The sequence below is a fragment of the Myotis davidii genome, unplaced genomic scaffold (assembly GCF_000327345.1).
Source record: "Myotis davidii unplaced genomic scaffold, ASM32734v1 scaffold2929, whole genome shotgun sequence".
In the NCBI taxonomy this organism is placed as follows: domain Eukaryota; kingdom Metazoa; phylum Chordata; class Mammalia; order Chiroptera; family Vespertilionidae; genus Myotis; species Myotis davidii.
Genome location: NW_006299494.1, coordinates 49,843 through 71,595, shown reverse-complemented (window position 1 = coordinate 71,595; position 21,753 = coordinate 49,843). Strand labels below are relative to the sequence as shown.

Here is a 21,753-nt window from a genome sequence, read left to right as displayed (position 1 = left end):
GGGGGGAGTAACTAACATGCCAGCACACCAGGTTCTTTCAATGAAGACGAGGAAATTGACTTTTAGAAAAATCTGTCACAAAAATACTGCAGTAATGACATTTTTAGCATGAAAAAAAAAGAGCAATCTTATGCAAACACTGTTTGAATAAGAGTTTCAATACAGTTTACCAGAAATTCATTCATTTCTTCAAAATCTGAAGGAAACAACTAAGCAGGTCCTGTTCTAGAACTCTGAGCATCTAAGCAACAGATCAGACAGAAATAAATTCATACCGCCTTTGAAACAAACTTTTACTCAAAAACACTACTTGTGGGAATGGGGGTAGAAGGGATCAGAGTAAAAAATCAAAGATTTAGAAAGTCATCACAGCATTATTTAAATAGTCAAAAACTAGAAACCACCTAAATGTTTTATAACAGGTAAATAAATTATAAGATTTATAGCCATTCAACTCTACAATCATTAAAAACAATGCTTCGGAATCATTATTCATGACCTGGGGAAATGCTTAAGATAAAATAAAAGTGAAAAAAGCTCGATGCACAACAGTATGTATTGGCCGTGGCCAGTGTGGCTCAGTTGGTTGGAGCGTTGTCCTGTGAACCAAAGGGTCGTGGGTTCAGTGCTTGGTCAGGGCACACATGAAGGTTTCAGATTCAATCCCCAGTTGGGGGTGCTCAGGAGGCGACTGATGTATGTTTCTTTCTCACCTAAAGTTTCTCTCCCTTCCTCTCACACTAAAAACCAGTAATAAAGAGCCTGTCTTTTATGTTCCCAGTTTAGATGAAAAAAGCAAACAAATTTGGGGCGGAGGGAGGACAGGTTATACACCAGAATGTTCACAGTGGTCTTTTCTGCCTTTTTTAAGAAAACAAATGTTTTAAGAAAATTTTGAGTCACCCAGGGCCCCCTGCCCTGGGTTGGGGTTGGTGTGTGTGCCATGGGGCCATCTCCTGCAATCCCTTCAGGCTGGGCCAAGAGGGCTGGAGTAGGTGTAGTTCTCGCCAGCTTTGGCATGACCACAAGAGCTATTTTTTCAAAAGCAAGTCTGTCACGAGCTGTCAGTTCAGAACAGCGGGCAGTCAATGGTGCCAATCATTGGCGGGGCTTTGCACTCCACAGGGGGCTGCCCACTCACTGCCCATGGCCCTGGTCAGGTCCACAGAAAGAGGGGAGGGAACCATCCTGTGCAAACCCAGTCTCCTCCAGGGCCCAGAGACCAACAAGGCACAGTGGAGAGCACAGGCCTCCTAGCTGCCCTCCCGCCCCTCCGTGCAAGAGGCTGCATGGCGGGGACTGTCTGCAGCTGGTGGTACTTGGTTTGACTTGTCTTTGCTGCTGACTCTAAGACACAGGGCTCCGGATCTATTAAACAACAGGGCATTTTCTTTCTCACTTTGGATAAATCCACATTCATATTTCCAGATATGTCTGTGTATGTACACAGACCCTTGTCCACATGTCAGACTGTAAGGCACCTGATGCCAAGACGATCGTTGTAAGGATAAATTAGATAAAATTAAAGTTGGCGAAGTATGGGTAAGAGAAGGTTACACATGGGCCTTAAAAAAAAGAGAGGCCTCTGAGTGAACAGAGAAAGTTGGCTTATAGGGAAGGGCTCAGCTTACACTGGCTTGGTCGAGGGCAGTCACTGCAGCTCTGTCAACTTCGAGCTCAACCCTGAACCCCTCATTTCCTGGTTTCAGAGGTTAAGATGGAGCTTGTTGGTTAAGCCCAGGAGGTAGTGGCGCTATCCAGAAGGCAGAATGCATGGGAGGACTTGTCTCGTGAGCAGCCGGCTGAGTGCCCGTATTAAACACAAATACCAGCCGTAACCAGACACCTGAGGTGATGCCGCACAGAAACCGATCCCTCACGCTTCCCACAGCACACAGGCAGGGCTCTGAGAAGAGCAAAATGTCAATGTGGGAGGAAGCCTGAAGTGAAATTCTTGAAAGGGGCAAGTCAGACTCAATTTTTGAAAAGCAGATGAACACAGGCCTTTCAAACGTGAGGGAAGAGGAGCATAGAGGGAGTTTGCGCTAAGGGTACCTCTTCCCCTCCCCCAGACAGATGTGAGCTGTCTTTTTCTCAGATTTCACAGAGCAGAGGACAGGCCTGAACAGAAACCACCAGCAAACCTGGCTACGACCTCTGCTCAGCCCTCTTCCCTGCCCAGCACAGTGAACCCCCACATCCATGCTCCTTCCCAGTTTAAGGACAGCCACTCCTATCACTCAGTGTGAGGAAGGCGTCTCTCCTCTCCGTCTGGACCACTGGTCACAGAGGGTGACGGTGTGTTTGAGACAGGAGACAGGGCAGTGAGTGGTGAGGGGCTTTCCTGTGTGAGCCTTTGGCTAGTGCCTCGGTGAAAGTCTGAAGGAAAAGGAAAGGTGTTCATCCCTGGGAGCAGCCTGCAGGGCCTGCCCTCTCCCCCGGGAACAGAGGACTGCCCTCCAGGGACACCTGGGTAGGGAGAGGAACAGCCCAGACCCACTGTCTGGGGAGCAGCAGCAAAGAAAATCAAAGAACTAGCAGGACCTGGACCATGTGTAGGTCACAGTAGCGTAGGAGCTGCCTCTAAGCATTGAAAGGAGGGAATCTGAAATGGAAGGAGAGCAGGCTGGGCGCTTGGGTTCAAGTGCCAGGCGAGTTAACTCTTTTTTTTCCAGGCAAAGTCCACTTGATGGAGACCAGGTGACCTGGCACCATGAGAAGGCATTAGATTCTCACTGTTGGGATGTAAGAATTTTAGGCTGAGAGCATATTCAATCACAACATGAAAAGGGTGCGTGTGCTGGCTGGGAGCCTGCACTCCTCCCACCACCCAGATGACCGAGTACCGTCCAATTTGTGAGGAGTCTCCTGGCTCCTAAGTAACTGGTCTGGGGGAGTCCTGCAGACTTCAACCTTTACCAAACTCTCAGGAAGGCTCCTCAGATCTCACTCCTCCACGTGGAGACCACCAGGCCCTGTCTGCCCTGCCGCCCTGGTCTCAGGAGGCCGGCAGAGCCGTCCACTGGTGCAGCTGGGGCTAACCGGGCCCACTGCTGACCGTGCTCCCTGCAGCCGTGTGCATGGGTTCCAGCCCCGGAGGGCAACACCGTTCCACAGGATGATGGATCGGAACCTTGCAGGCAGTGGCTTGTATTTCACCCAACATCCTGTTCCACTTCTCACCACTGGGAGCCTACCTGGCAGTCACAACATGCGGAGCACTTGCAGACAGAATTCCTGCAGCCAGAGCTACTCCAGGAGGAAAGCAAGGGCCCGCAGCACAGGGATGGGCCATGATCTAGGGACATGAGGAAAAGAGCACACAGACAAAAGCCAAGAACCCTCCCACCCCATGGAGATCAGAGGCCGCCCTCTGCAGAGCACACACAACTCCCTGGTGAAGAGTTCCACGATAATCTAGGGGGCAGAAAGAGCCCAGAGATACACCCTGTCCCCTAGGCCACAGCAAGACCAGCAGGTGACCGGGGTGCACGGGGGGAGCTGGTGACACTGGTCCACTGGTCCAGGTGGGAATCAGGTACACGTGCACAGCACTGGGTGCTGGCAACGAGGACAGCTCGGGGAGGCCTCCATAGAGCACAGAGAGCAAGCAGAGCGACCCTGAATTCCTGTTCATTATTGGTTTTGTTCTTTGTGTTGTTGGGTATTTTTTTTCTTCTTTTCTTTTAAATAAAAAAGCTGCAAGGTTCCACTGTCTACATTCCCCTTGAGATGGCTGGGAGGTGGTCTGGAAGCGTCCCGGATAGCCATGAGCTGCGCTGGGGCGCATGTCCTGGCAGCGAGGGCAGGGCTGCGGGCTGTCACTGCACGGTGGTGTCCGGGTGACTCTGGTATCTGTGCCTCCACACCTCCTGGATCTTTTTGCACCATTTGTGAGCATTGCCGCTCGGGTCCATCAGGTAATACGTCCTGTTTGGCTGCAGAGAAAGAAACCATTTTATGTTCTCAAAGAACCGAGTCTCCCCAAGACCAGCACCTCAGCTTGTTGGGGAGAAATCATAGAAAGAAACCATCACCTGGCCAGTGTGGCTTAATGTTTGAGCGCCCGCCTATGAACCAGGAGGTCACAGTTCAATTCCCAGTCAGGGCACATGCCCAGGTTGTGGGCTTGATCCCCCGAATGGGGGTGTGCAGGTAGGCAGCCAATTGATGATTCTCTCTCATCACTGATGTTTCTCTCTCTCTCTCCCCCTCTCCCTTCCTCTCGGATCCCCCACCCCCAAATTCATATGGTGAAGCCCTAATACCCAATATGACTGTATCTGAAGATCAGGGATTTAAGAAGTAATTACAATGAGGTACGGTCATAAGGGTGGAGCCCTAACTCAATACCCTCTCCCTTCCTCTCGGAAATAAAAATATATTAAAAGCAAGAGAGGGAGGGAGGGAGGGGGGAGGGGAGAGGGAGGGAGGGAGACCGCTGTCCTACTGCAGCCACTGCAGGTACCTCAGGAAGCACATGAACATGTGGGTTTCTTCCTTCCACATACGTGCAGACATTAAATATGCAGGTGATGACTTACAGATCCCTCCGGTCACCCCAAAGTGAAAAAACAAGCACAGGTGTCTCCCAGCTCAGCTCAGGACTGAGCCATGAATGTGGGGCCCTGAGACTTGGGAAAGGGGGAGACAAGTGCCTGGACTCTAGCTCCTTCCTTGGGCTACAGTATTTGGATGCTTCATATGGAAGTACAAAGGCCTCCAATTGCCTTGCAGAGGAGAATCTATAGACAAACTTACTGTGTGGACAAAGAAGGTTTTAAAATTCTTGGCCTCTGGTCGGAGTTCTTGTGACCATGGAATTTCACCTTTCAGGACTTTGTTGACAGGATCCACATAATATAAGTGTGGCCCTTCTGTAAGTAATAACTGTCGTCGTCGTGCAAATAAACCCTGACAAAAAAAAAGGACCCCGCTTGTTAAGGCTCAGAAGTGGGTGATGACTGCTTACTGCTGCCTCAGAGGTTGGACTGTCAGAGTAGCTCAGTGCACAAAAACCACTGCCAGCCACCTATCCACTCACCTGGGACAAAGGGAGCGTGCACACCTCATCCCCCGTGTGGACCCAGCCTTGGATTAGAGCAGTGATGGCGAACCTTTTGAGCTCGGAGTGTCAGCATTTTGAAAAACCCTAACTTAACTCTGGTGCCTGTCACATATAGAAATTTTTTGATATTTGCAACCATAGTAAAACAAAGACTTATATTTTTGATTTATTTTATATATTTAAATGCCATTTAACAAAGAAAAATCAACCAAAATATGAGTTCGCGTGTCACCTCTGACACGTGTGTCACAGGTTCGCCATCACTGGAAGCGCTTACTGTTTGGTTTTGGCGATCTGGATGTCTTCACCCCCATTTTAGGTGCCCTGACTTTGGCTGCCACGTGCAGGCCAGCCCACCAGCTCAGGTCCCCGTGGCTGAGCAAACCTGGACGCCCCACAATCAGTGGTCAGCCCGCTGCTTCTTGTGCCTTCTGCTCCATTCTGAGGCACAGAGCTCTGCCCGAGAACCCGCCTCATGGAGGTTCTCATCCACTGAGGATGCCCCAGGGCGGGTCAGAAATGGGCTTCACAAGCCCAAGCTTAGAACGCTTGGGTCAGCAGATTTATGGAGCCTGATATGTTTTGATAAAATTAATCCATAAAATAAAATAAATAATAAAACATAATAACAATTTTCCAAAAACAATTCTAGGCCTGGCCGGTGTGGGTCAGTGGTTGAGCACTGACCTATGAACAGGAGGTGACAGTTCGATTCCTGGTCAGGGCACATGCCTGGATTGTAGGCTCAATCCCCAGTAGGAAATGTACAGGAGGCAGCCAATCAATGATTCCCCCTCATCATTGATATTTCTCTCTTCTTTCAAATCAATAAAAGAAAATTCTTTTTTAAGTTAAAAAAACAAAACAATTCTAATGAAGTATTAGACTGTGGTGATGTCAAGCAGAACCTCCTCAATGGGACAGAAACTTTATCAGTGAACGCAGCCTTGTGGAGACACCAGAACCCTGGCTTCTGAGAAGAAATGAGAGAGGCTCTACTTCTGTTTTGCTACAGCTGAATAGCTGAAATCTCCCTCAGCTATCAAATCTAGAGATGATCTCTAAGAAGGAAAGATGCTACGTGCGACAAGTTACCGCAGGGACCTGAGCGGAAGGCATGATCCTGAGCAAGAACCAGGAGGGAGCCCTGGCTGCTGTTGCTCTGTGGTTAGCAAGTTGGCCCTCACCCTGAAGGTCACGGGTTCAATCCCAGCCCTGGTCAGGGTGCATGCGGGAGGCAGACAATTGATGTGTCTCTCTCACATCGTTCTCTCTCCCATTCTCTTTTCCTTCCCTTCCACTCACTCAGGAAAAAAAAAAAAATCAATGGGAAAAATATCCTTAGGTGAGAATTAACAACAACAAAAGAACCAGGAGGGAGACACAGATGCACAGGAAGGAGCAGTGGGGGTCTGACTTACCTTTCGCTTATCTACTGGACCCATTTTTAGTATTAAATTATTTTCTACGAACTGGTGCCTACAAAAGAAGAAGACAAGAATGAGCACTCACATGAGTCAGAGACAGAAGTTCTCCAAACTCCTCCCTTCAAAACAAACCTCCCAATGGCATTTGTGAACTTTGCTTTAACCAAGCCTCTCCCTTCACAGATCCAAACTCAGTAACATGAGGAAACTCCAAACGTAACAGCACACAAGCACTGTTGCTTTATAGAACTTACATCTGCGTTTGGACCAGAGGCCAGAAATATCACCTGCTGTCCCCTCTCACTTGGAAGCCTTCACACAATCAAGGAAAGGTAGAGGGAGACGGCTGCAGAGCCGAGCCCATCACACAAATCCTCGTTACCTTAAACAAAGCAGGACCAAGACACAAAACCCCTCCCAAAGGGCAGAGCGGGCTGGGAGTCAACCCGAGGATGAAGCCTGGTGTTCGTATGTTACCTCCATAAGCTGGGACCCCAAGTCAGTGTCCAGAATCCACTAAACCACTTAGGACCATAAATCTCTAAAAGGCTCAAGTTGGACTTGGTTTAAGAATATCTCATCCTTGAACTAACCAATGACAATCAAGGGACGTGCGCGCCATAGAGATGACCACATCCTGTACCGACTCACGCCTGGCCAATCGGCGGGGCCCACAGTCCCCTCTCCTGCCCTCACTCCACCCCCCTATAAAACCCCCGGTCCCATCAGGCCTCTCTCTCTCCGCCACCGGGGCTTACCGTTGCATCAGTGAGTGTGAAGGGGAGCCAAACCTAGGTTTGAAATGAAGGACTCTTTGCTTTTGCAAAAAAAAAAAAAAAAAAAAGAGTATCTCATCTTAACTGGTGGCACAGTTGGTTAGAGTGCTGTCCCCATACCAAGGCTGCTGGTTCAATCCCTACTCAGGCCACATACAAGAATCAAGCAATGAATGCATAAATAAGTGAAATAACAAATCCATGTTTCTTTCTAAAACTCAATAAATAAAAATAAAAAAAAATCTCAACTGGTGTTTCTACCATAGTAATAAAGCACTTTTATTCAAACATGGCAGGAATTTGGAAGAGAAAGCTTCAAATACAGGTGTGTGTTAAAAAAAAATAAAAAATTTAAAAAAATATATATTTTTTTTCAGAGGGAGGGAGAGATATAAACATCAATGAACAGAGAGAATCATTGATCGGCTGCCTCCTGCACACCCCCTACTGGGGATGGAGCCTGCAATCCGGGCATGTGCCCTTGACCGGAATCAAACCTGGGACCCTTTGGTCCGCAGGCCCATGCTCTACCCACTGAGCCAAACCAGCTAGTGCAAATACAGGTTTTGATTTAATACACATAATTAGCAAAATATAGTTCTCTTTGATTTCTAAGAGTTTAACAGAGGTTGTTTCAATGTCTGCAGGCTATCTCTTCTGGTTAAAGCTAACAGTTACTGCTTTATGTTCTGATTTTACTAAAATTCCTGATCCAAGGTTCTACTGTAGAAACAAAATATTTTATATTTGAAAACATGTCAGACAACTGTTATATCAAACAGTGACAATTTTAGCACGTAAGTGAGTGCACCCACATGCTTTTTCAGCTCCTTTTGGGACCTAGCGCATGTTCAAGCAGTGGCCACGTTGCTGGAACCATGTTCTCCCACTGAGTGTTCCTGGCCTAGCCTGACCCAACCAGACCAACGCCCGCACCCCAGCGCCCACTGGGCTTGCCTTGCCAAGACCCCATCACCAAGGAAGGAGCCCCAAGCAAACTGATGCAGCATCATGTGGATTTTGAAAACAACTAAGATGAATATTAACAACAAAAAAGGGCTGTGTCCTCTACAAGGAAAAGAATAGTACTTCACTCTCAGAGGCACTTAAAAATAAACAAACAAGCCCTAGCCGGTTTGGCTCAGTGGATAGAGCGTCGGCCTATGAACTGAAAGGTCCCAGGTTCGATTCCGGTCAAGGGCACATGCCCGAGTTGTGGGCTCGATCCCCAGTGGGGGACTTGCAGGAGGCAGCTGATCCATGACTCTCTCTCATCATGGATATTTCTCTCTTTCTCTCCCTCTTCCTTCCTCTCTGAAATCAACAAAAATGTATTTAAAACAAACAAACAAACAAAAACAAAGCTTGAAGCAAAGAGAAAAAACCAAGGAGATTTCTGAAAAGGAGATCTAATGAGGCTCTGCTGCAAGACAGAACTACATGGAAAACAATGGAGCCCAATAGAAAGCCTCTTCTAACTTACAGGCCCCGTTACTTAAGAACTCAATGTATAATAAAGAACCACAAGTTAACAATAAGGGGAAGACTTTAATTATACCAGGCAGGTGGAGGGTGTCAATTTAAGCCTAGGCCAGTTCACGACCTCAGTTAGCTGGGCTGCTGGGATACTGGGCCGGTGGGCACAAGATCACCATCGGGAAGTCTGGCAGGCAGCAAGGAAAGAAAAGACCTTCCAGCATATTTGCAGCCTAACATGAATTAACAGGGGAGACAGTTTAAAATATTAAATCAGCCCTAGCTGGTTTGGCTCAGTGAACAGAGTGTTGGCCTGTGGACTGAAGGGTCCCGGGTTCGATTCTGGTCAAGGGCACAGGCCTGGGTTGCAGGCTCGATCCCCAGTATGGGGCATGCAGGAGGCAGCTGATCAATGATTCTCCCTCTCATCACTGATGTTTCTATATCTCTCTCCCCCTCCTTTCCTCTCTGAAATCAATAAAAATATATTTTTAAAAAATGTTTAAAAAAATAAAATATTGCCAAAACCGGTTTGGCTCAGTGGATGGAGCATCGGCCTGCGGACTGAGGGGGGCCAGGTTCGATTCCGGTCAAAGGCATGTACCTGGGTTGCAGGCACAGCGCCAGTGGGAGATGGGCAGGAGGCAGCTGATCAATGTTTCTCTCTCATCGATGTTTCTAACTATCTCTCTCCCTTCTTCTCTGTAAAAATAAAAAAATAAAAAATTAAATCAAACAAAAGAAGAACTGGAAGGAAAAAAGAAGGGGATATTGGTCAAGCCTACATGAGAAGGGCCACTATTTATTTACTATTATTATCATTAAAAAAAAATTTTTTTTTTTTTTATTTCAGAGAGGAAGAGAAAGGGAGAGAGAGCTAGAAACATCAATGATGAGAGAGAATCATTGATCGGCTGCCTCCTGCATGCCCCCTACTGGGATTCGAGTCTGAAACCCTGGCATGTGCTCAGACCAGAATCCGAACCGTGACTTTCTGGTTCACAGGTCCACGCTTAGCCACTGAGCCACACTGGCGGGCAAGGGGAGTGGTTCCTTTTTAAAGCTGGAAACAAAACGAGCTCCTTCATATAGAGTAACAGGCACGACTGCATGAAAACAAAGAGAACCTTTAACTACAAAAATAACCAAAATTAACAAGCAAACACACTGGAGAACATTCAGCAAATACAACCATCTGGACTTTACTGAGCATCTACAAAGGGACTGACAAAAAAGGCTTAACACCTCTGTGACTAAGGATACAAATTGGAAATTCCCAAAAGAGGAATTAAGTGACTTTAAAAATTCTCAATAAAGAAACTGCCCTGGCCAGTTTCCCTGTGGTTAGAGCATATTCCCCATCAAGGGCACGTACCTGGGTTGCAGGTTCAATCCTAGCCCTGGTCGGGGCATGTGGGAGGCAACCAACTGATGTGTCTCTCTTGCATTGATGTTTCTGTCTCTCTCTCCCCTTCCCTTTACTTCGTCTCTCTCTCTCTCTCTAAAAAAAAAAAAAAGGAAAAAATATCCTCAGGTGGGGATTAAAAAAAATAAAAAATAAAGAAAAACCAAAAAAAAATTTTTTAATTAAGAAAAGAAAAGGAAAAAAAGAAACTGAGCACCACTTTCACGTGTTCTATGGAGATGCACTGGGGTGCAGGCAAGTGCCATGTGGATGCTGTGGAAGCGTGGTCTCACTCAGCACTGGCACAAATAGCCTGAAATGAGGAGGACCTGCTGAAAAGGTAATGTGGAAATAATGTCTACCCTAAGGAACGAAAGACAAGCAAAGACCAGAAGCACCCACCTTCACAACTGTTATTCACACTGTGAATCTGAAGCCACGAGATGGTTCAGAAACAGAACATTTTGGCGCCACACAGAAACATGCGAGCTCCTTCCTTGTCCCTGCAGAGTGAGGACCCCCACCGACAGGCACAAGCCCCTCCAACACACATGGATACACATTCTCTCTCCCTCTCACACATGCCTGCCAGCACACAGCCACCTATCTTGGCTTCTCTAATGACAGGACACAGGAGAGCCACTGGTGCTCCAGATGTTGAAGAGCGGATACTGGGGTAGATCTCTGGTCGATCCAGGAGGCAGGACTCAAGGGAGTAGACAGAGATGGTCAGAAGCTCCCTTAGTAGCGTCAATACCACAGCCTATTCGTTCGGTTAATTAACCAATTGGGTTAAACAAGCTACTAGTTACCCACTTTGACAAGTTTACTTAAAAGAATCCTTTTGATTTTTTACTTCAAAAGGTCAATTTCTACTCTCCTGAAAAAAAACACCCCTACCACCACACTAGGCACCTTTTTCTCTCTGGCAGTTGGCAGGTCCAGTCTGCAGATTCAAAGATGAAAGCAGACCTAAGTTAAAGATATATGTAACTCTTGGCATATAGTTAGCATGCACAAGAGGCTTTAGCATAGCCCTGAGATCATACACAGCCTTCTGTCACCCAACCCTCTACAACAGCCACATTTATCATCACCACATTACAGATGTCAATGCAGGGGCTGAGGATCTCAAGTTGGTCACAGGCATTTCACAAGGGTGACAGTGTAAAATCCCTCTTGAAAGATTTCCTGATTCCAAAGCCAGGGTCCTCTCCTCATCACCCTATCCCACCCCACCCAGTCTCCAAGAACACCTGTTTCAAGGATGCAAGCCACCAGCAAGCTAGGGCCATTTCAGGACACAGCCACCCCAGGAGGGCCCAGTGAGCATGCCAGAGGCCCGATGTGACCACCTCAGGAGGGAACTCCATACTTGGCTTCTACGCAGGTGGAGGAGGAACAAGTGGCCAGTTTGCTCTAAAACACCAGCTCTCAAACCTTCAGAACTCAGAATCCCTTTATACTCTTAAACCTTATGGAAGCCCCGGGACTGGTATGGCTCAGGGTCAGCCCATGCACCAAAGGGTCGTCATTTCGATTCCTGGTCAAGGGCATGTACCTGGGTTGCAGGTTTGATCCCTGGCCCTGGTTGGAACACATGTGGGACATGTCTCTCCCACATCGATGTTTCTCTCCCCCTACCCTCCCATCCTTTCCACCCTCTCTAAAAATCAGTGGAAAAAATATCCTCAGGTGAGGATTAACAAAAAAATAAAGTCAATTTTAAAAAAATGCAAAACATAAAAAAAATAGTCAAAGGACTCAAAGTACCTTGACAAGTAAATACAAATGGCCAATGTATCTTGATGTTTGCTTTGATAAGAAATCAAATGCAAATTCACATGACCCTGTTTTTATTTATTTTTTTCATTGTCCTTTTTTAAAAAAAAATATATTTTATTGATTTTTCACAGACAGGAAGGGAGATAGAGAGTCAGAAACATCGATGAAAGAGAACCATCGATCAGTCGCCTCCTGCACATCCCCCAATGGGGATGTGCCCGCAACCCAGGTACATGCCCTTGACCGGAATCGAACCTGGGAACTTTCAGTCCGCAGGCCGACGCTCTATCCACTGAGCCAAACCGGTTTCGGCATGACCCTGTTTTTAGAGCATCAAAATGCTCAAGGGTCGGCATGACCGTTCGGGAAATGGGGGTTGTTCACAGGCACTGCAGATACAAAGCACTGCCTTCTTAAATGTGCACTTTCACTCCACCTGCCACCCAGGACTCCACCTTTAAAGAAATATTCAGACAAGTGAGAAAAACTATGTGTAGAGGATGAGTTACAACCGCAAAATCCCTGGAACACCCCGAACATCTCACCAAGGAGAGCAGTTATTAAATCACGGTGAATCATGTCCGAACACAGATGCCTGGCCTGCCGAGTCCCAAACGCACTCACTCCCTGCCCAACGATTCTTAATACCCACTTTCAGTTGGACCCTTTGAGGGGCCTCACCCCAGAGTGTTATTGGCAGTTTTGGGAGGAGTGAGCTGGTGCGGAGCCTCACAGGCAGCGGTAATGAAGACTAGGACACCTGCTTTCTCTGTTTACCGTGTCTCGCATTCTCTGTATTCTGCTCTGCATTTTAAAGGGAGTACTACTTATGCCTATAAATTCTTACCAAGGGTTTCCACTGGCCTGCTTCTCCAATAATAACCTCTTCTCGTCTTCAGAAAACTGTAAGTCCAGTTCAAAAGAATTAGTGTCCAGGTCATGGATATACTGCTCGATGTTGCTGCCCGCCCTCTGTGGCAGACCCGTGTCTGAGGCAGACAGGGAGTGGGAGGATGACGACGATGACACTTGCATGCAGCCAAACTGGCTCAGGAGATTGTCGTACTGCACAGAGAAGAGGGAAGAGTGAGAACAGCGCCCAATGTTCCCTAGGGTCCAAAGACGCAGACAACACTGACCTACGCTATACCAGCAAGCTCACGGCCGGAGGGCCTCAAAGCCCAGGTGGGCGATGAGCCTCAGAGCTGTAGCCCAGTTCTGCTTCTCCTGTTAAGTGTGGGCTGCTCCTTCTCTTCCCCTGGCTGGCTGGCCACTAAATCAAGGCAGGCCTGGATCCTGCCTGTCTGGATCCCTCTTTCCGAGGTGAACATGAGAAGATGCTCACCCCAGAGAGCAGCTAACCCTCAGCCTTCATCTCCAGGAAGGGAAACTTCTATAAGCCCCCATGCTGCCCCCCCTAGAGGGGGTTAGGATGCCTTCTGGGAACAGGAGGGATGGGCACCTATGGCCCTAAAGAACCCACCCTCCGGGGTACAGAGGCTCAGTGGCAGGAGTTCAGAGCCCTCCTCCTTTAGCCCTGTGGTCCTATGTCTCTGAGTCTATGGCTGTCATTATATATTCCAGTGTGACTGAGTTCAATTACAAATAAAAATATACTCCTTTTCATCTCAGCAAAGATTAATTAAGCTTGATATAGACAGAGTTGCCTGCTATTCTGGAGAAAACTACAAACACTGGTGACACAGAAAATGGAATGACTCACAAAGGTACCAAAAGGCAGGGGCTGTGTACTCGCACACTCCTAGGCTGCTGAACGGGCCAGAGAGCCCCAGCAAAGACCTGGAGAGAAGTGGGTACCCAGCCGCTCCATGGCTAACAAAGAGGAAAAGGAAAGACGCCACCAGAAACAGGTGAGATGAGAATGCAGTGCATCCTTCCAAGTTCCGTGTGTCTCTAAAGCAGTGGTTCTCAATCTTCTGGCCCTTTAAATACAGTTCCTTATGTTGTGACCCAACCATAAAATTATTTTTATTGCTTCTTCATAACTGTAATGTTGCTACTGTTATGAATCGTAATGTAAATATCTGATATGCAGGATGGTCTCAGGCGACCCCTATGAAAGGGTCGTTCGACCACCAAAGGGGTCGCAACCCACAGGTTGAGAACCGCTGATCTAGAGGGACGACTCCCTGCTGCAGACCCAGAGCCCACCCTCCTCATGTGCTGCCCAAGCAGCCTTCACCTCACACAGCTTCAACAGCAGCCTCAGCCCTGCCCACTGGCTCCCAGGTAGGAGTGACCCTAGTGAGCATTCTCCACTTCCTCTCTGAAAACTGCCCCAAGGCCACCTCTGGGCAGTGTCTCTCAGCTTAGGGAGGTTTCCATAAGCTTCTGTGGGTGTCTCAACAAACCTGAGAAGCCAGTGAGATGACTGTTACCACCATCTCCATTTCTGCAACAGTGAAATAAGGCTCAGAATGGGCCCAAGGTCACAACCTGAGGGCCAGTGTGGAATTCAGAACCAGACCCCTGCGTGTTTCCAATGCAGGGACTGCCTCGCTCCCATGGTGGAACTGCTAGCTGACCACCATGACCACTGCTTGCTGGGTGAGTCCTATCTTGGGGGCTCCACTGTACTGTCCCAGGGAAAGCTCCAGGTGCTCTATCTCTGCACTCCATTCTTCTCCCCTCAGCAGCACCTAGTACAGACGAGCAGCACAAACCCCAAACCTAGAAAGGACAGGTGACAAGGAGTGACAGTGGCTGAAGTGGAGGTGCTCACCAACGCAGAGTGAGGGAACACCAGACTGCTCAACACTGAACGTTTCTCCAGGGGCCACCTGGAGTCCAGACATGAGCATCACCACCAGCCACCAGCATGGGGTTAGGAACACAGATGAGAACAGGGTGCCTGCTCTCTTCACTCCCTGAATAAAGATAGTTTCTGCTCCTCTCATTCACAGGGTAGTTCCCTTCCTGCTGCAAAGGACACTAGACTCTCCTGGAGCCTCATGGGTGGTGAGATTGTCTCCTGTGACACGTCTGCCTCTGCAGTGAGGGAGTATCTCCTTGAGCAGGTTTTCTCTGTATTTGATTACCTTTCCAGGTCAAAGTCTTTTTCAAGGTTCACTAAACTGTCCAATTGTGAAGGGTAGTATAGGGAGCTCAGGCCGAATACTTTCCAAGGCTTTCAAACCACACAGCCTTCAAAGCCGAGGATGAGCCACCTAACAATAAGTTGTTAACCTGTAGAGCCAGTTTGAGATGGAAACATTTGAGTACCAAGAAGCCAGAGCTCTTGACATGGCGAAGGCAATAAAACAGCAGAGGGCCTAAAGAAGACACTCAAGTGTGTGTACACGCACACACAAACACGCACATGTACATACACACACAGGCTACATGAAGCTGAGCTCCCCACACACTGAGATCCGAGACAGCTGCGCCCTCCATCAGAGCTCAGCTCCATTAGAGCTCAGTCAGCCAAACATGCTGCTTCCCTGGACACCCCTGCCAAAGGCACTGGACTGGAGACACTAACATACTCCTACTGTCTATGCCTTAGGAATAACAAGGCCGGGGGAGGAAGTCCTGGGGATGAGCCTTCTGCAGTCTGCAAACACGGAGGCCGCAGCTACTGCAACGGGGAAGCAGGTCAGGCTTCCTTCAAGTCTGGGCACAAAAGATATTTCAGGGTAAGCAAAGGGGGATGTGTTGCTTACAACAATAAACGGGAGACATAAGGAGCTCTTGATCTTCGAGAGGTGATACCAGTAATAATTTTAATTTGGCTCTGGATGACTCTTAAAGTCTAGAATTCCCACATCAACTAAAGTGGAACTCTACACATAACTTGTTAGAATAAGCCACAGTGACAGAACTCAAGCCAGAAAAATGGACTATCAATGATGATAAGAAAACACCTGAAGGTGGATGGTGGGTGCACTGCAGCTCCTTGTACTCCTCTGTCCAATTCCATCTGCTTCCATAAGAAAAATTTAAAGAACAAAGTGTACTTACACCTACATCTGAGTTCAAGCTGTGACTACAACTTCCCACACATGCCAGGTGCTACACCCCTTGGGCTTGTACCACAGTTCCCGCTTTTACCAGGAACTAAAAGCTGACATTGATCCATGTCCATCCTCAATGCCATGTCCCAAAAAGTTCAAAGCAACAGCACCCTAGGCTTCTCTTGGAAAGATCAGAAGCATTCCAGAATGTTTTTAGACATATGATTATAAAAACACCAGCCAAGAACATAAGAAAGATGCCCACCAGGACACACAGCACCAGGAGCCCAGGGGAAAAAGTGAAGGGTGCTGCTCCCACTAGCTCCAGACTCCCTCACCCACTATCTGCCTCTGGTTCAATCCCTATGGGTAAAAATTATCTAGAAAAGATGAGAAAAAGGGACTCGACCACCCCAGGGCCTGATGACCTGTACTCGGGGCAGACTCATGGACAAAAGCCACTTAGGGCTCAGTCTCGGTAAGAGACTCAGATTTGGGCTGCAAAGTGTCCAGATCTATGCCGGCTTCCCCTTGAGCCCTTCAATCCCATGAATCAGAGTCCTGTGGTCGATGGGCACAAACTTCCTAAGCACAGAGGAACCATTTTCACATAGTATGACAAGCAGAATCCATCCCTGCCTGGGTTGCTCGGACACACACGAGCCAGCTTACGTTTCCATAGCAGTCTTCATCATCTTCCGACATGGCTGGTAAATAAGCGGTGAGTTTCGGAGGTGTCTGATGATGCAGATTCTCCCATGTGATGGATTCAAAAAATGAATGAGCTTTCAGAGGGCCATATCCTTCCATTTCTTCACAGCCTAATCGCTTTGTGGCATCTAAAACCTTAAATAAATGTCAAGACATGTCAGTGTTAGGGTTAAAGAGTAACTCTGACAAAAGTTCTTTTTGAGCCCTGGGCAGTTTGGCTCAGTGGATAGAGAGTGAGCCTGCGGACTGAACGGTCCCAGGTTCAATTCTGGTCAGGAGCACATGCCCAGGTTGCGGGTTCGAGCCCCAGTAGGGGGTGTGCAGGGGGCAGCCGATCAATGATTCTCTCTGTTCATTGATGTTTACATCTCTCTCCCTCTGCCTTCCTCTCTGAAATCAATAAAAGTATATTTAAAAAAAGTTCTTTTTTGAGTAGTTCCTTTAACTTCCCAGTACCTCCTAGAAATAGAAAGTTCCTGCATCCCATCCCACCTGGTCCCACCATGGGTCGGGGACAGACTGTCACCTTCTGGGGTTCCTTTTACTTCTCTCAAGTTTCTGTTCCTTTCCCTCTCACAGGTGAAAAGGAATCACAACTCAAAATTAATTAATAGCAAGCAAGCATTGTTTTAAAATATACAGTTGAAAATTCTAAAATGAGGGAAAAAAATGAACTTACTGGCTTTAATAAGAAAGAGAACAAAGAATCTATCTGATGGTAAACTATCAGGTGGGGGGCAAAGAGCCTGTGTCTCCCACCAGCATTGATTTCACAGGGCCCCAGAGCTGTCTCTTCAGGATTTGGCTGTGTTCCTCCACCCTCAGACCCACAGAGGACCAAGCACACCCTCCCAGTGAGGGAACCGACACAGGAGGGACAGGCAAGAAGAGGCAAACTATAGCCTTCTCAAACTGACCAGGCAGGCCTGACCGTGCTTCCCCAAGATCAAGTTAAGGGACAGTCGAGAGCAGTGGTTCTCAACCTTCCTAATGCTGCGACCCTTTAATACACTTCCTCATGTTGTGGTGACCCCCAACCATAAAATTATTTTCGTTGCTACTTCATAACTGTAATTTTGCTACTGTTATGAATCGTAATGTAAATATCTGATATGCAGGATGTATTTTCATTATTACAAACTGAACATAATTAAAGCATAGTGATTAATCACAAAAACAATATGTAATTATATATGTGTTTTCTGATGGCCTTAGGTGAACGACCCCTGTGAAAGGGTTGTTTGACCCCCAAAGGGGTCACGACCCACAGGTTGGCGACCCACAGGTTGAGAACCTCTGGTCTAGAGCCAAAGTACTCCAGGGGCAGGGACAGTGTAATTTCTAGAAGCTAGATTATAAGATGGCTGCAGAGCAGGTAGAAGCTATACTTACCTGCTCCCAGCCCCAAACCAGATTCCTAGCTATATTATTAGTATAGAGCAATCAACCTGGATAACCAACTGAAGCGAGCTGAACTGACATATAACCATGGGTTTACAGAAGAAGCCGCATAGAGACTGGTAAGGAGGGCAGAGATGTGCAAAGGGCTGGCCCCAGCACCCAGGTGCATTGGCAACTGAGAAGCTAGAGGGGTATCACTATGACAAAACTTCCTCCTTCCAGTAGCGTGGGGTCTCAACCCCACTCAGGGATCCCCAACTCAGAGCAGTAGAGATGGGAACATAGCATCTGGTGGTGAAAATCACTGTGGTTTCCATCTGCCTGGGAGACCCAGGTGCCACCTTCCCAGGGACAAGCACTCCTATCACTAGCACTAGGCTGGGAGTGCACTGCCCAGTTTCCAACTGCTGGCGAGGTCACTCTGTTGTACTCAGGTCCTGTGGAGGGGTCTGCTAGTTGTATCCATCATGACATTTGGGGCCCTATTTTTCTAGGGAGGTTTTGGTGGAGACTCAGACAGTGACTAAACTGTGTGGCTTTGGAAAGAAGGCTGGTCTCCCCCACCTTGAGCCTACAGCCAGTGCCCCTACCCCCCACCTGTTGACTGACTTGGCAGGCCCTGTCCTGCTGAGTTCAGCTGTGCAGGGATATCAAAGTGTCTTGCAGAGCTGGGACTTTCAGACCATATCTCCTAAAAAAACTTTTGTCCAGGAATCAGACAGGCAGATGCTGGGGTGTGTGTGGCTACACTGCAGGGTGGGGGAGGGGGACACTCCCAGCTCTCCAGCAAGTTCAGCCACTGCTACCCCAGGAAGAAGTACCCACCCACCTCCCACAGGCCTGAAGGAACCACCTCCAACAGGAGACTGTTTGGATCAGCCTTGACAAGTCCTGGATGCTCTGCCCCGCTGGGCTCAGTTCCATGGGAGGAAGGGAGAGTGGCTTAGATCTGAGGCTTTCAAAGTGTGAGTCCCTTGGAGACTATTATCTGGGACCAAGACAAAGTGCTTAGTCCCCTCCTTAGGGGTGGGCTGGCATCACCCCCATGGGAGGCTCTTTTGATCTGTCCCCCTGAGCCCAGGGCAGCTGAGCTTGCTCCTGCAGAGGGGATGACTGGCTACACCGAACCTGAACCTACAGCAAGCCCTTCCACGGGGAGCTAGAATTGGAGACTCTGGCAGAGACTGACTGGTTTGGCTCTGGAGGGGGGTCCACTTTCCCCTCAGTGAGTGCCTGACTGTGTGATCCCCAAGGAGGGGACCCACTAGCCCTATCCTCCTGATCTCAGCTGCCCTACCCTACCGAGCTTGAAACCTACAGAAGAGGCTGTGATTCATGGCTAGCCTGGGCCCACTCTACAGTCTTTCTTTGGAAGGCTTTGGAGGAAGACCAGGCAACCTTAGGGAGCCTCAGTCCTTTTACAGATCTTCCCCCAGCTCTAAGGTGGAGGAAGCTGACCCTTATACACAGATTGGCCCCTCCCACATATACCCAGGCCCAGTAGATGCTAGCCACAAACAGTGAATAGCATGGTAGTTCCAGACAGGTAGCCAAGGCTGGTTACACAGAACGTCTGACATTGCCCAGTACCTAAACCCAGCCCAAGTAGAACTGAAATCAATACAACCAGTGGTGGGCTTCAGATCACACCAGAGCTCAACCCAACTGGCCACATAGCTGTACACCCAAAAAAGGGATTCCAGCAGGCACCAGACCCTGCTGGGAACAATTCCGCCTTGGGGGCAGCCCTTGCACAGCATCTCATATGCGGTGATCAAGGTTTACCCTTATAGTCAGCCAGTCTGAAGAGTTAACTCCACTCACGAAAGAGCCAACAGCACTCAAGATTCAACTACAACAGGAGGGTGCACATAACTCACAAGAAACATTCCTGGAGCACAGAGCTCAGGTGATCTGGAAGATTGTGCCATTGATCCCAAAAAGGCCCTTCACCATAAAGCCATCATAACAAGTTTGGGAGTTACAGCAGATCTACCTAATATTCAGAGACAAAATGGGGAGGCAGAGAAAAATACTCCAAACAAAAGAACAAGAGAAATCCCCAAGGAAAGGATTAAATGAAATGGAAGCAACCAAAATACCAGATTCAGAGTTTAAAACAATGGTTATAAGGATGCTCAAGGACTTTAGGGGAAGGATGGATGATCTCAGTGAGAACTTAACAGATATAAGGCCCTGACTTGGTAGCTCAGTTGGTTAGAGCATTGTCCCTATACACCAAGGATGTGGGGGTTCAATCCCCGGTCTGAGCATATACAAGAATCAACCAATGAATGTATGAACAAGTGGAACAATAAAGTGAGGCTTTCTCTCTCTTTTTCTCTGTCTCTACGCTTTCTCTCTCTCCCATCCTTAAAAAATAAGTAAAAGAAAATATTTAAAAACAAAACCCACAGAGATACTAAGCATTAAAAAGGACATAGAAAAAAAATCAGAAATGAAAACAATCAAATTTTGGTTCTCAAACATCTCCTATCTCAAAAAAAAATGTCTAGGTTGTTGAACAACCATTTCATACTGAAATATCATCATGACAAAAAATTGTCTCTCAGGCCACAAACATAGGAGAGAATTCAAGTCAGTTTACTGCTAAACCTTGTGTTGTCAACATCTCAGGAAATTGTGCTGTGAAAACATTTTTTTTTTTGCTTTTGTTGCTGGTGAAATGGACAATTAGCACAAATTTAAAACACAAAGAGGCCCTCAAGAGTGCTAATGTTGCCAAGAGTGTGTAAGAAACAATGATCACAGGCAATTGAAGAGGTAGAAAAACTGTCATTGATTTGGATAATCGAAAAGCAGTTAGCCAGTGACAACATTTTGGAGGCAATGACATGCGAAAAAGCAAAAATGCCTCATGCTGACTTCCTGAAAGACACCCCTAGAATGAGTGCTGAAAGTGATTCCTTTAAGGTTAAAAAAAATGGCTGATAAATTTAAGAAAAGAAATGTGTGTTTATAGAATAGTACATTAGACATGTACTGTATATATAAAAGGTTAAAACAGGGAATCATTGGGGATCTGGAATGAATTAATTCAATTTATATTATTTCTACTGGGAAAAAAATTCAGTTTTCAAACAAATTGCTACTCAAAGAGCCTTCTGGAACGGATTAAGTTTGATAATCAAGGTTCTACTGTACACTAGAAGGAACCACAGCAGGTTAGATGAAGCAGAGGATCAAACCAGCGATTAGAGGAAATTAGAGGACAAGAAAATATAGTAATAAGCACCCAAGCAGAGCATCTAAAAGAAAAGAGAATTCTAAAAACTGAGGAAAGTCTAAGGGACCTCTGGGACACCATCAAGCAGAACAACATCCACATCATAGGGATACTAAAAGGAGAAGAGAGTGAAAAAGGATTAGAAAATATGTTTGAAGAAATAATGGCTGAAAACTTCCCCAAGCAAAGAGACCCACACCAAGACACATAATTAAAATGGCAAAGAATAAAGACAAAGAGATAATTTTTTGTTGTTGTTAATCCATACCTGAGGATATTTTTCCGTCGACTTTATTATTAATTTATTTATGTTTTAAATATATTTTTATTGATTTCAGAGAGAAAGGGAAAGGGAGAGAGAGATAGAAACAATGACGAGAGAGAATCATTGATCGGCTGCCTCCTGCACGCCCCCTACCGGGGATCGAGCCCGCCACCCAGGCCTGCGCGCTGGACTGGAATGGAACCCGGGACCACTCAGTC

At 47.3% G+C, this 21,753-nt stretch overlaps 1 protein-coding gene across 2 annotated transcripts in view; it reads right to left on the bottom strand.

Moving 5' to 3' along the window:
* Window positions 1–862: 862 nt before the first annotated feature.
* The window catches only part of PDPK1 (3-phosphoinositide dependent protein kinase 1), a 55,287-nt gene continuing 34,396 nt past the window's right edge, over window positions 863–21,753 (bottom strand). Inside the window, exons 10-14 of one of the 2 annotated variants that reach the window (XM_015571427.1) lie at window positions 16,584–16,757; window positions 12,785–13,002; window positions 6,490–6,547; window positions 4,762–4,914; window positions 863–3,938 (exon numbers count right to left, since the gene is read on the bottom strand). In XM_015571427.1, the coding sequence (XP_015426913.1) occupies window positions 3,822–3,938; window positions 4,762–4,914; window positions 6,490–6,547; window positions 12,785–13,002; window positions 16,584–16,757 (720 nt within the window). In that variant the 3' untranslated portion in view covers window positions 863–3,821. The remainder of the gene's footprint in view (window positions 3,939–4,761; window positions 4,915–6,489; window positions 6,548–12,784; window positions 13,003–16,583; window positions 16,758–21,753) is intronic. The other variant, XM_006775197.2, reaches the window with a different exon arrangement.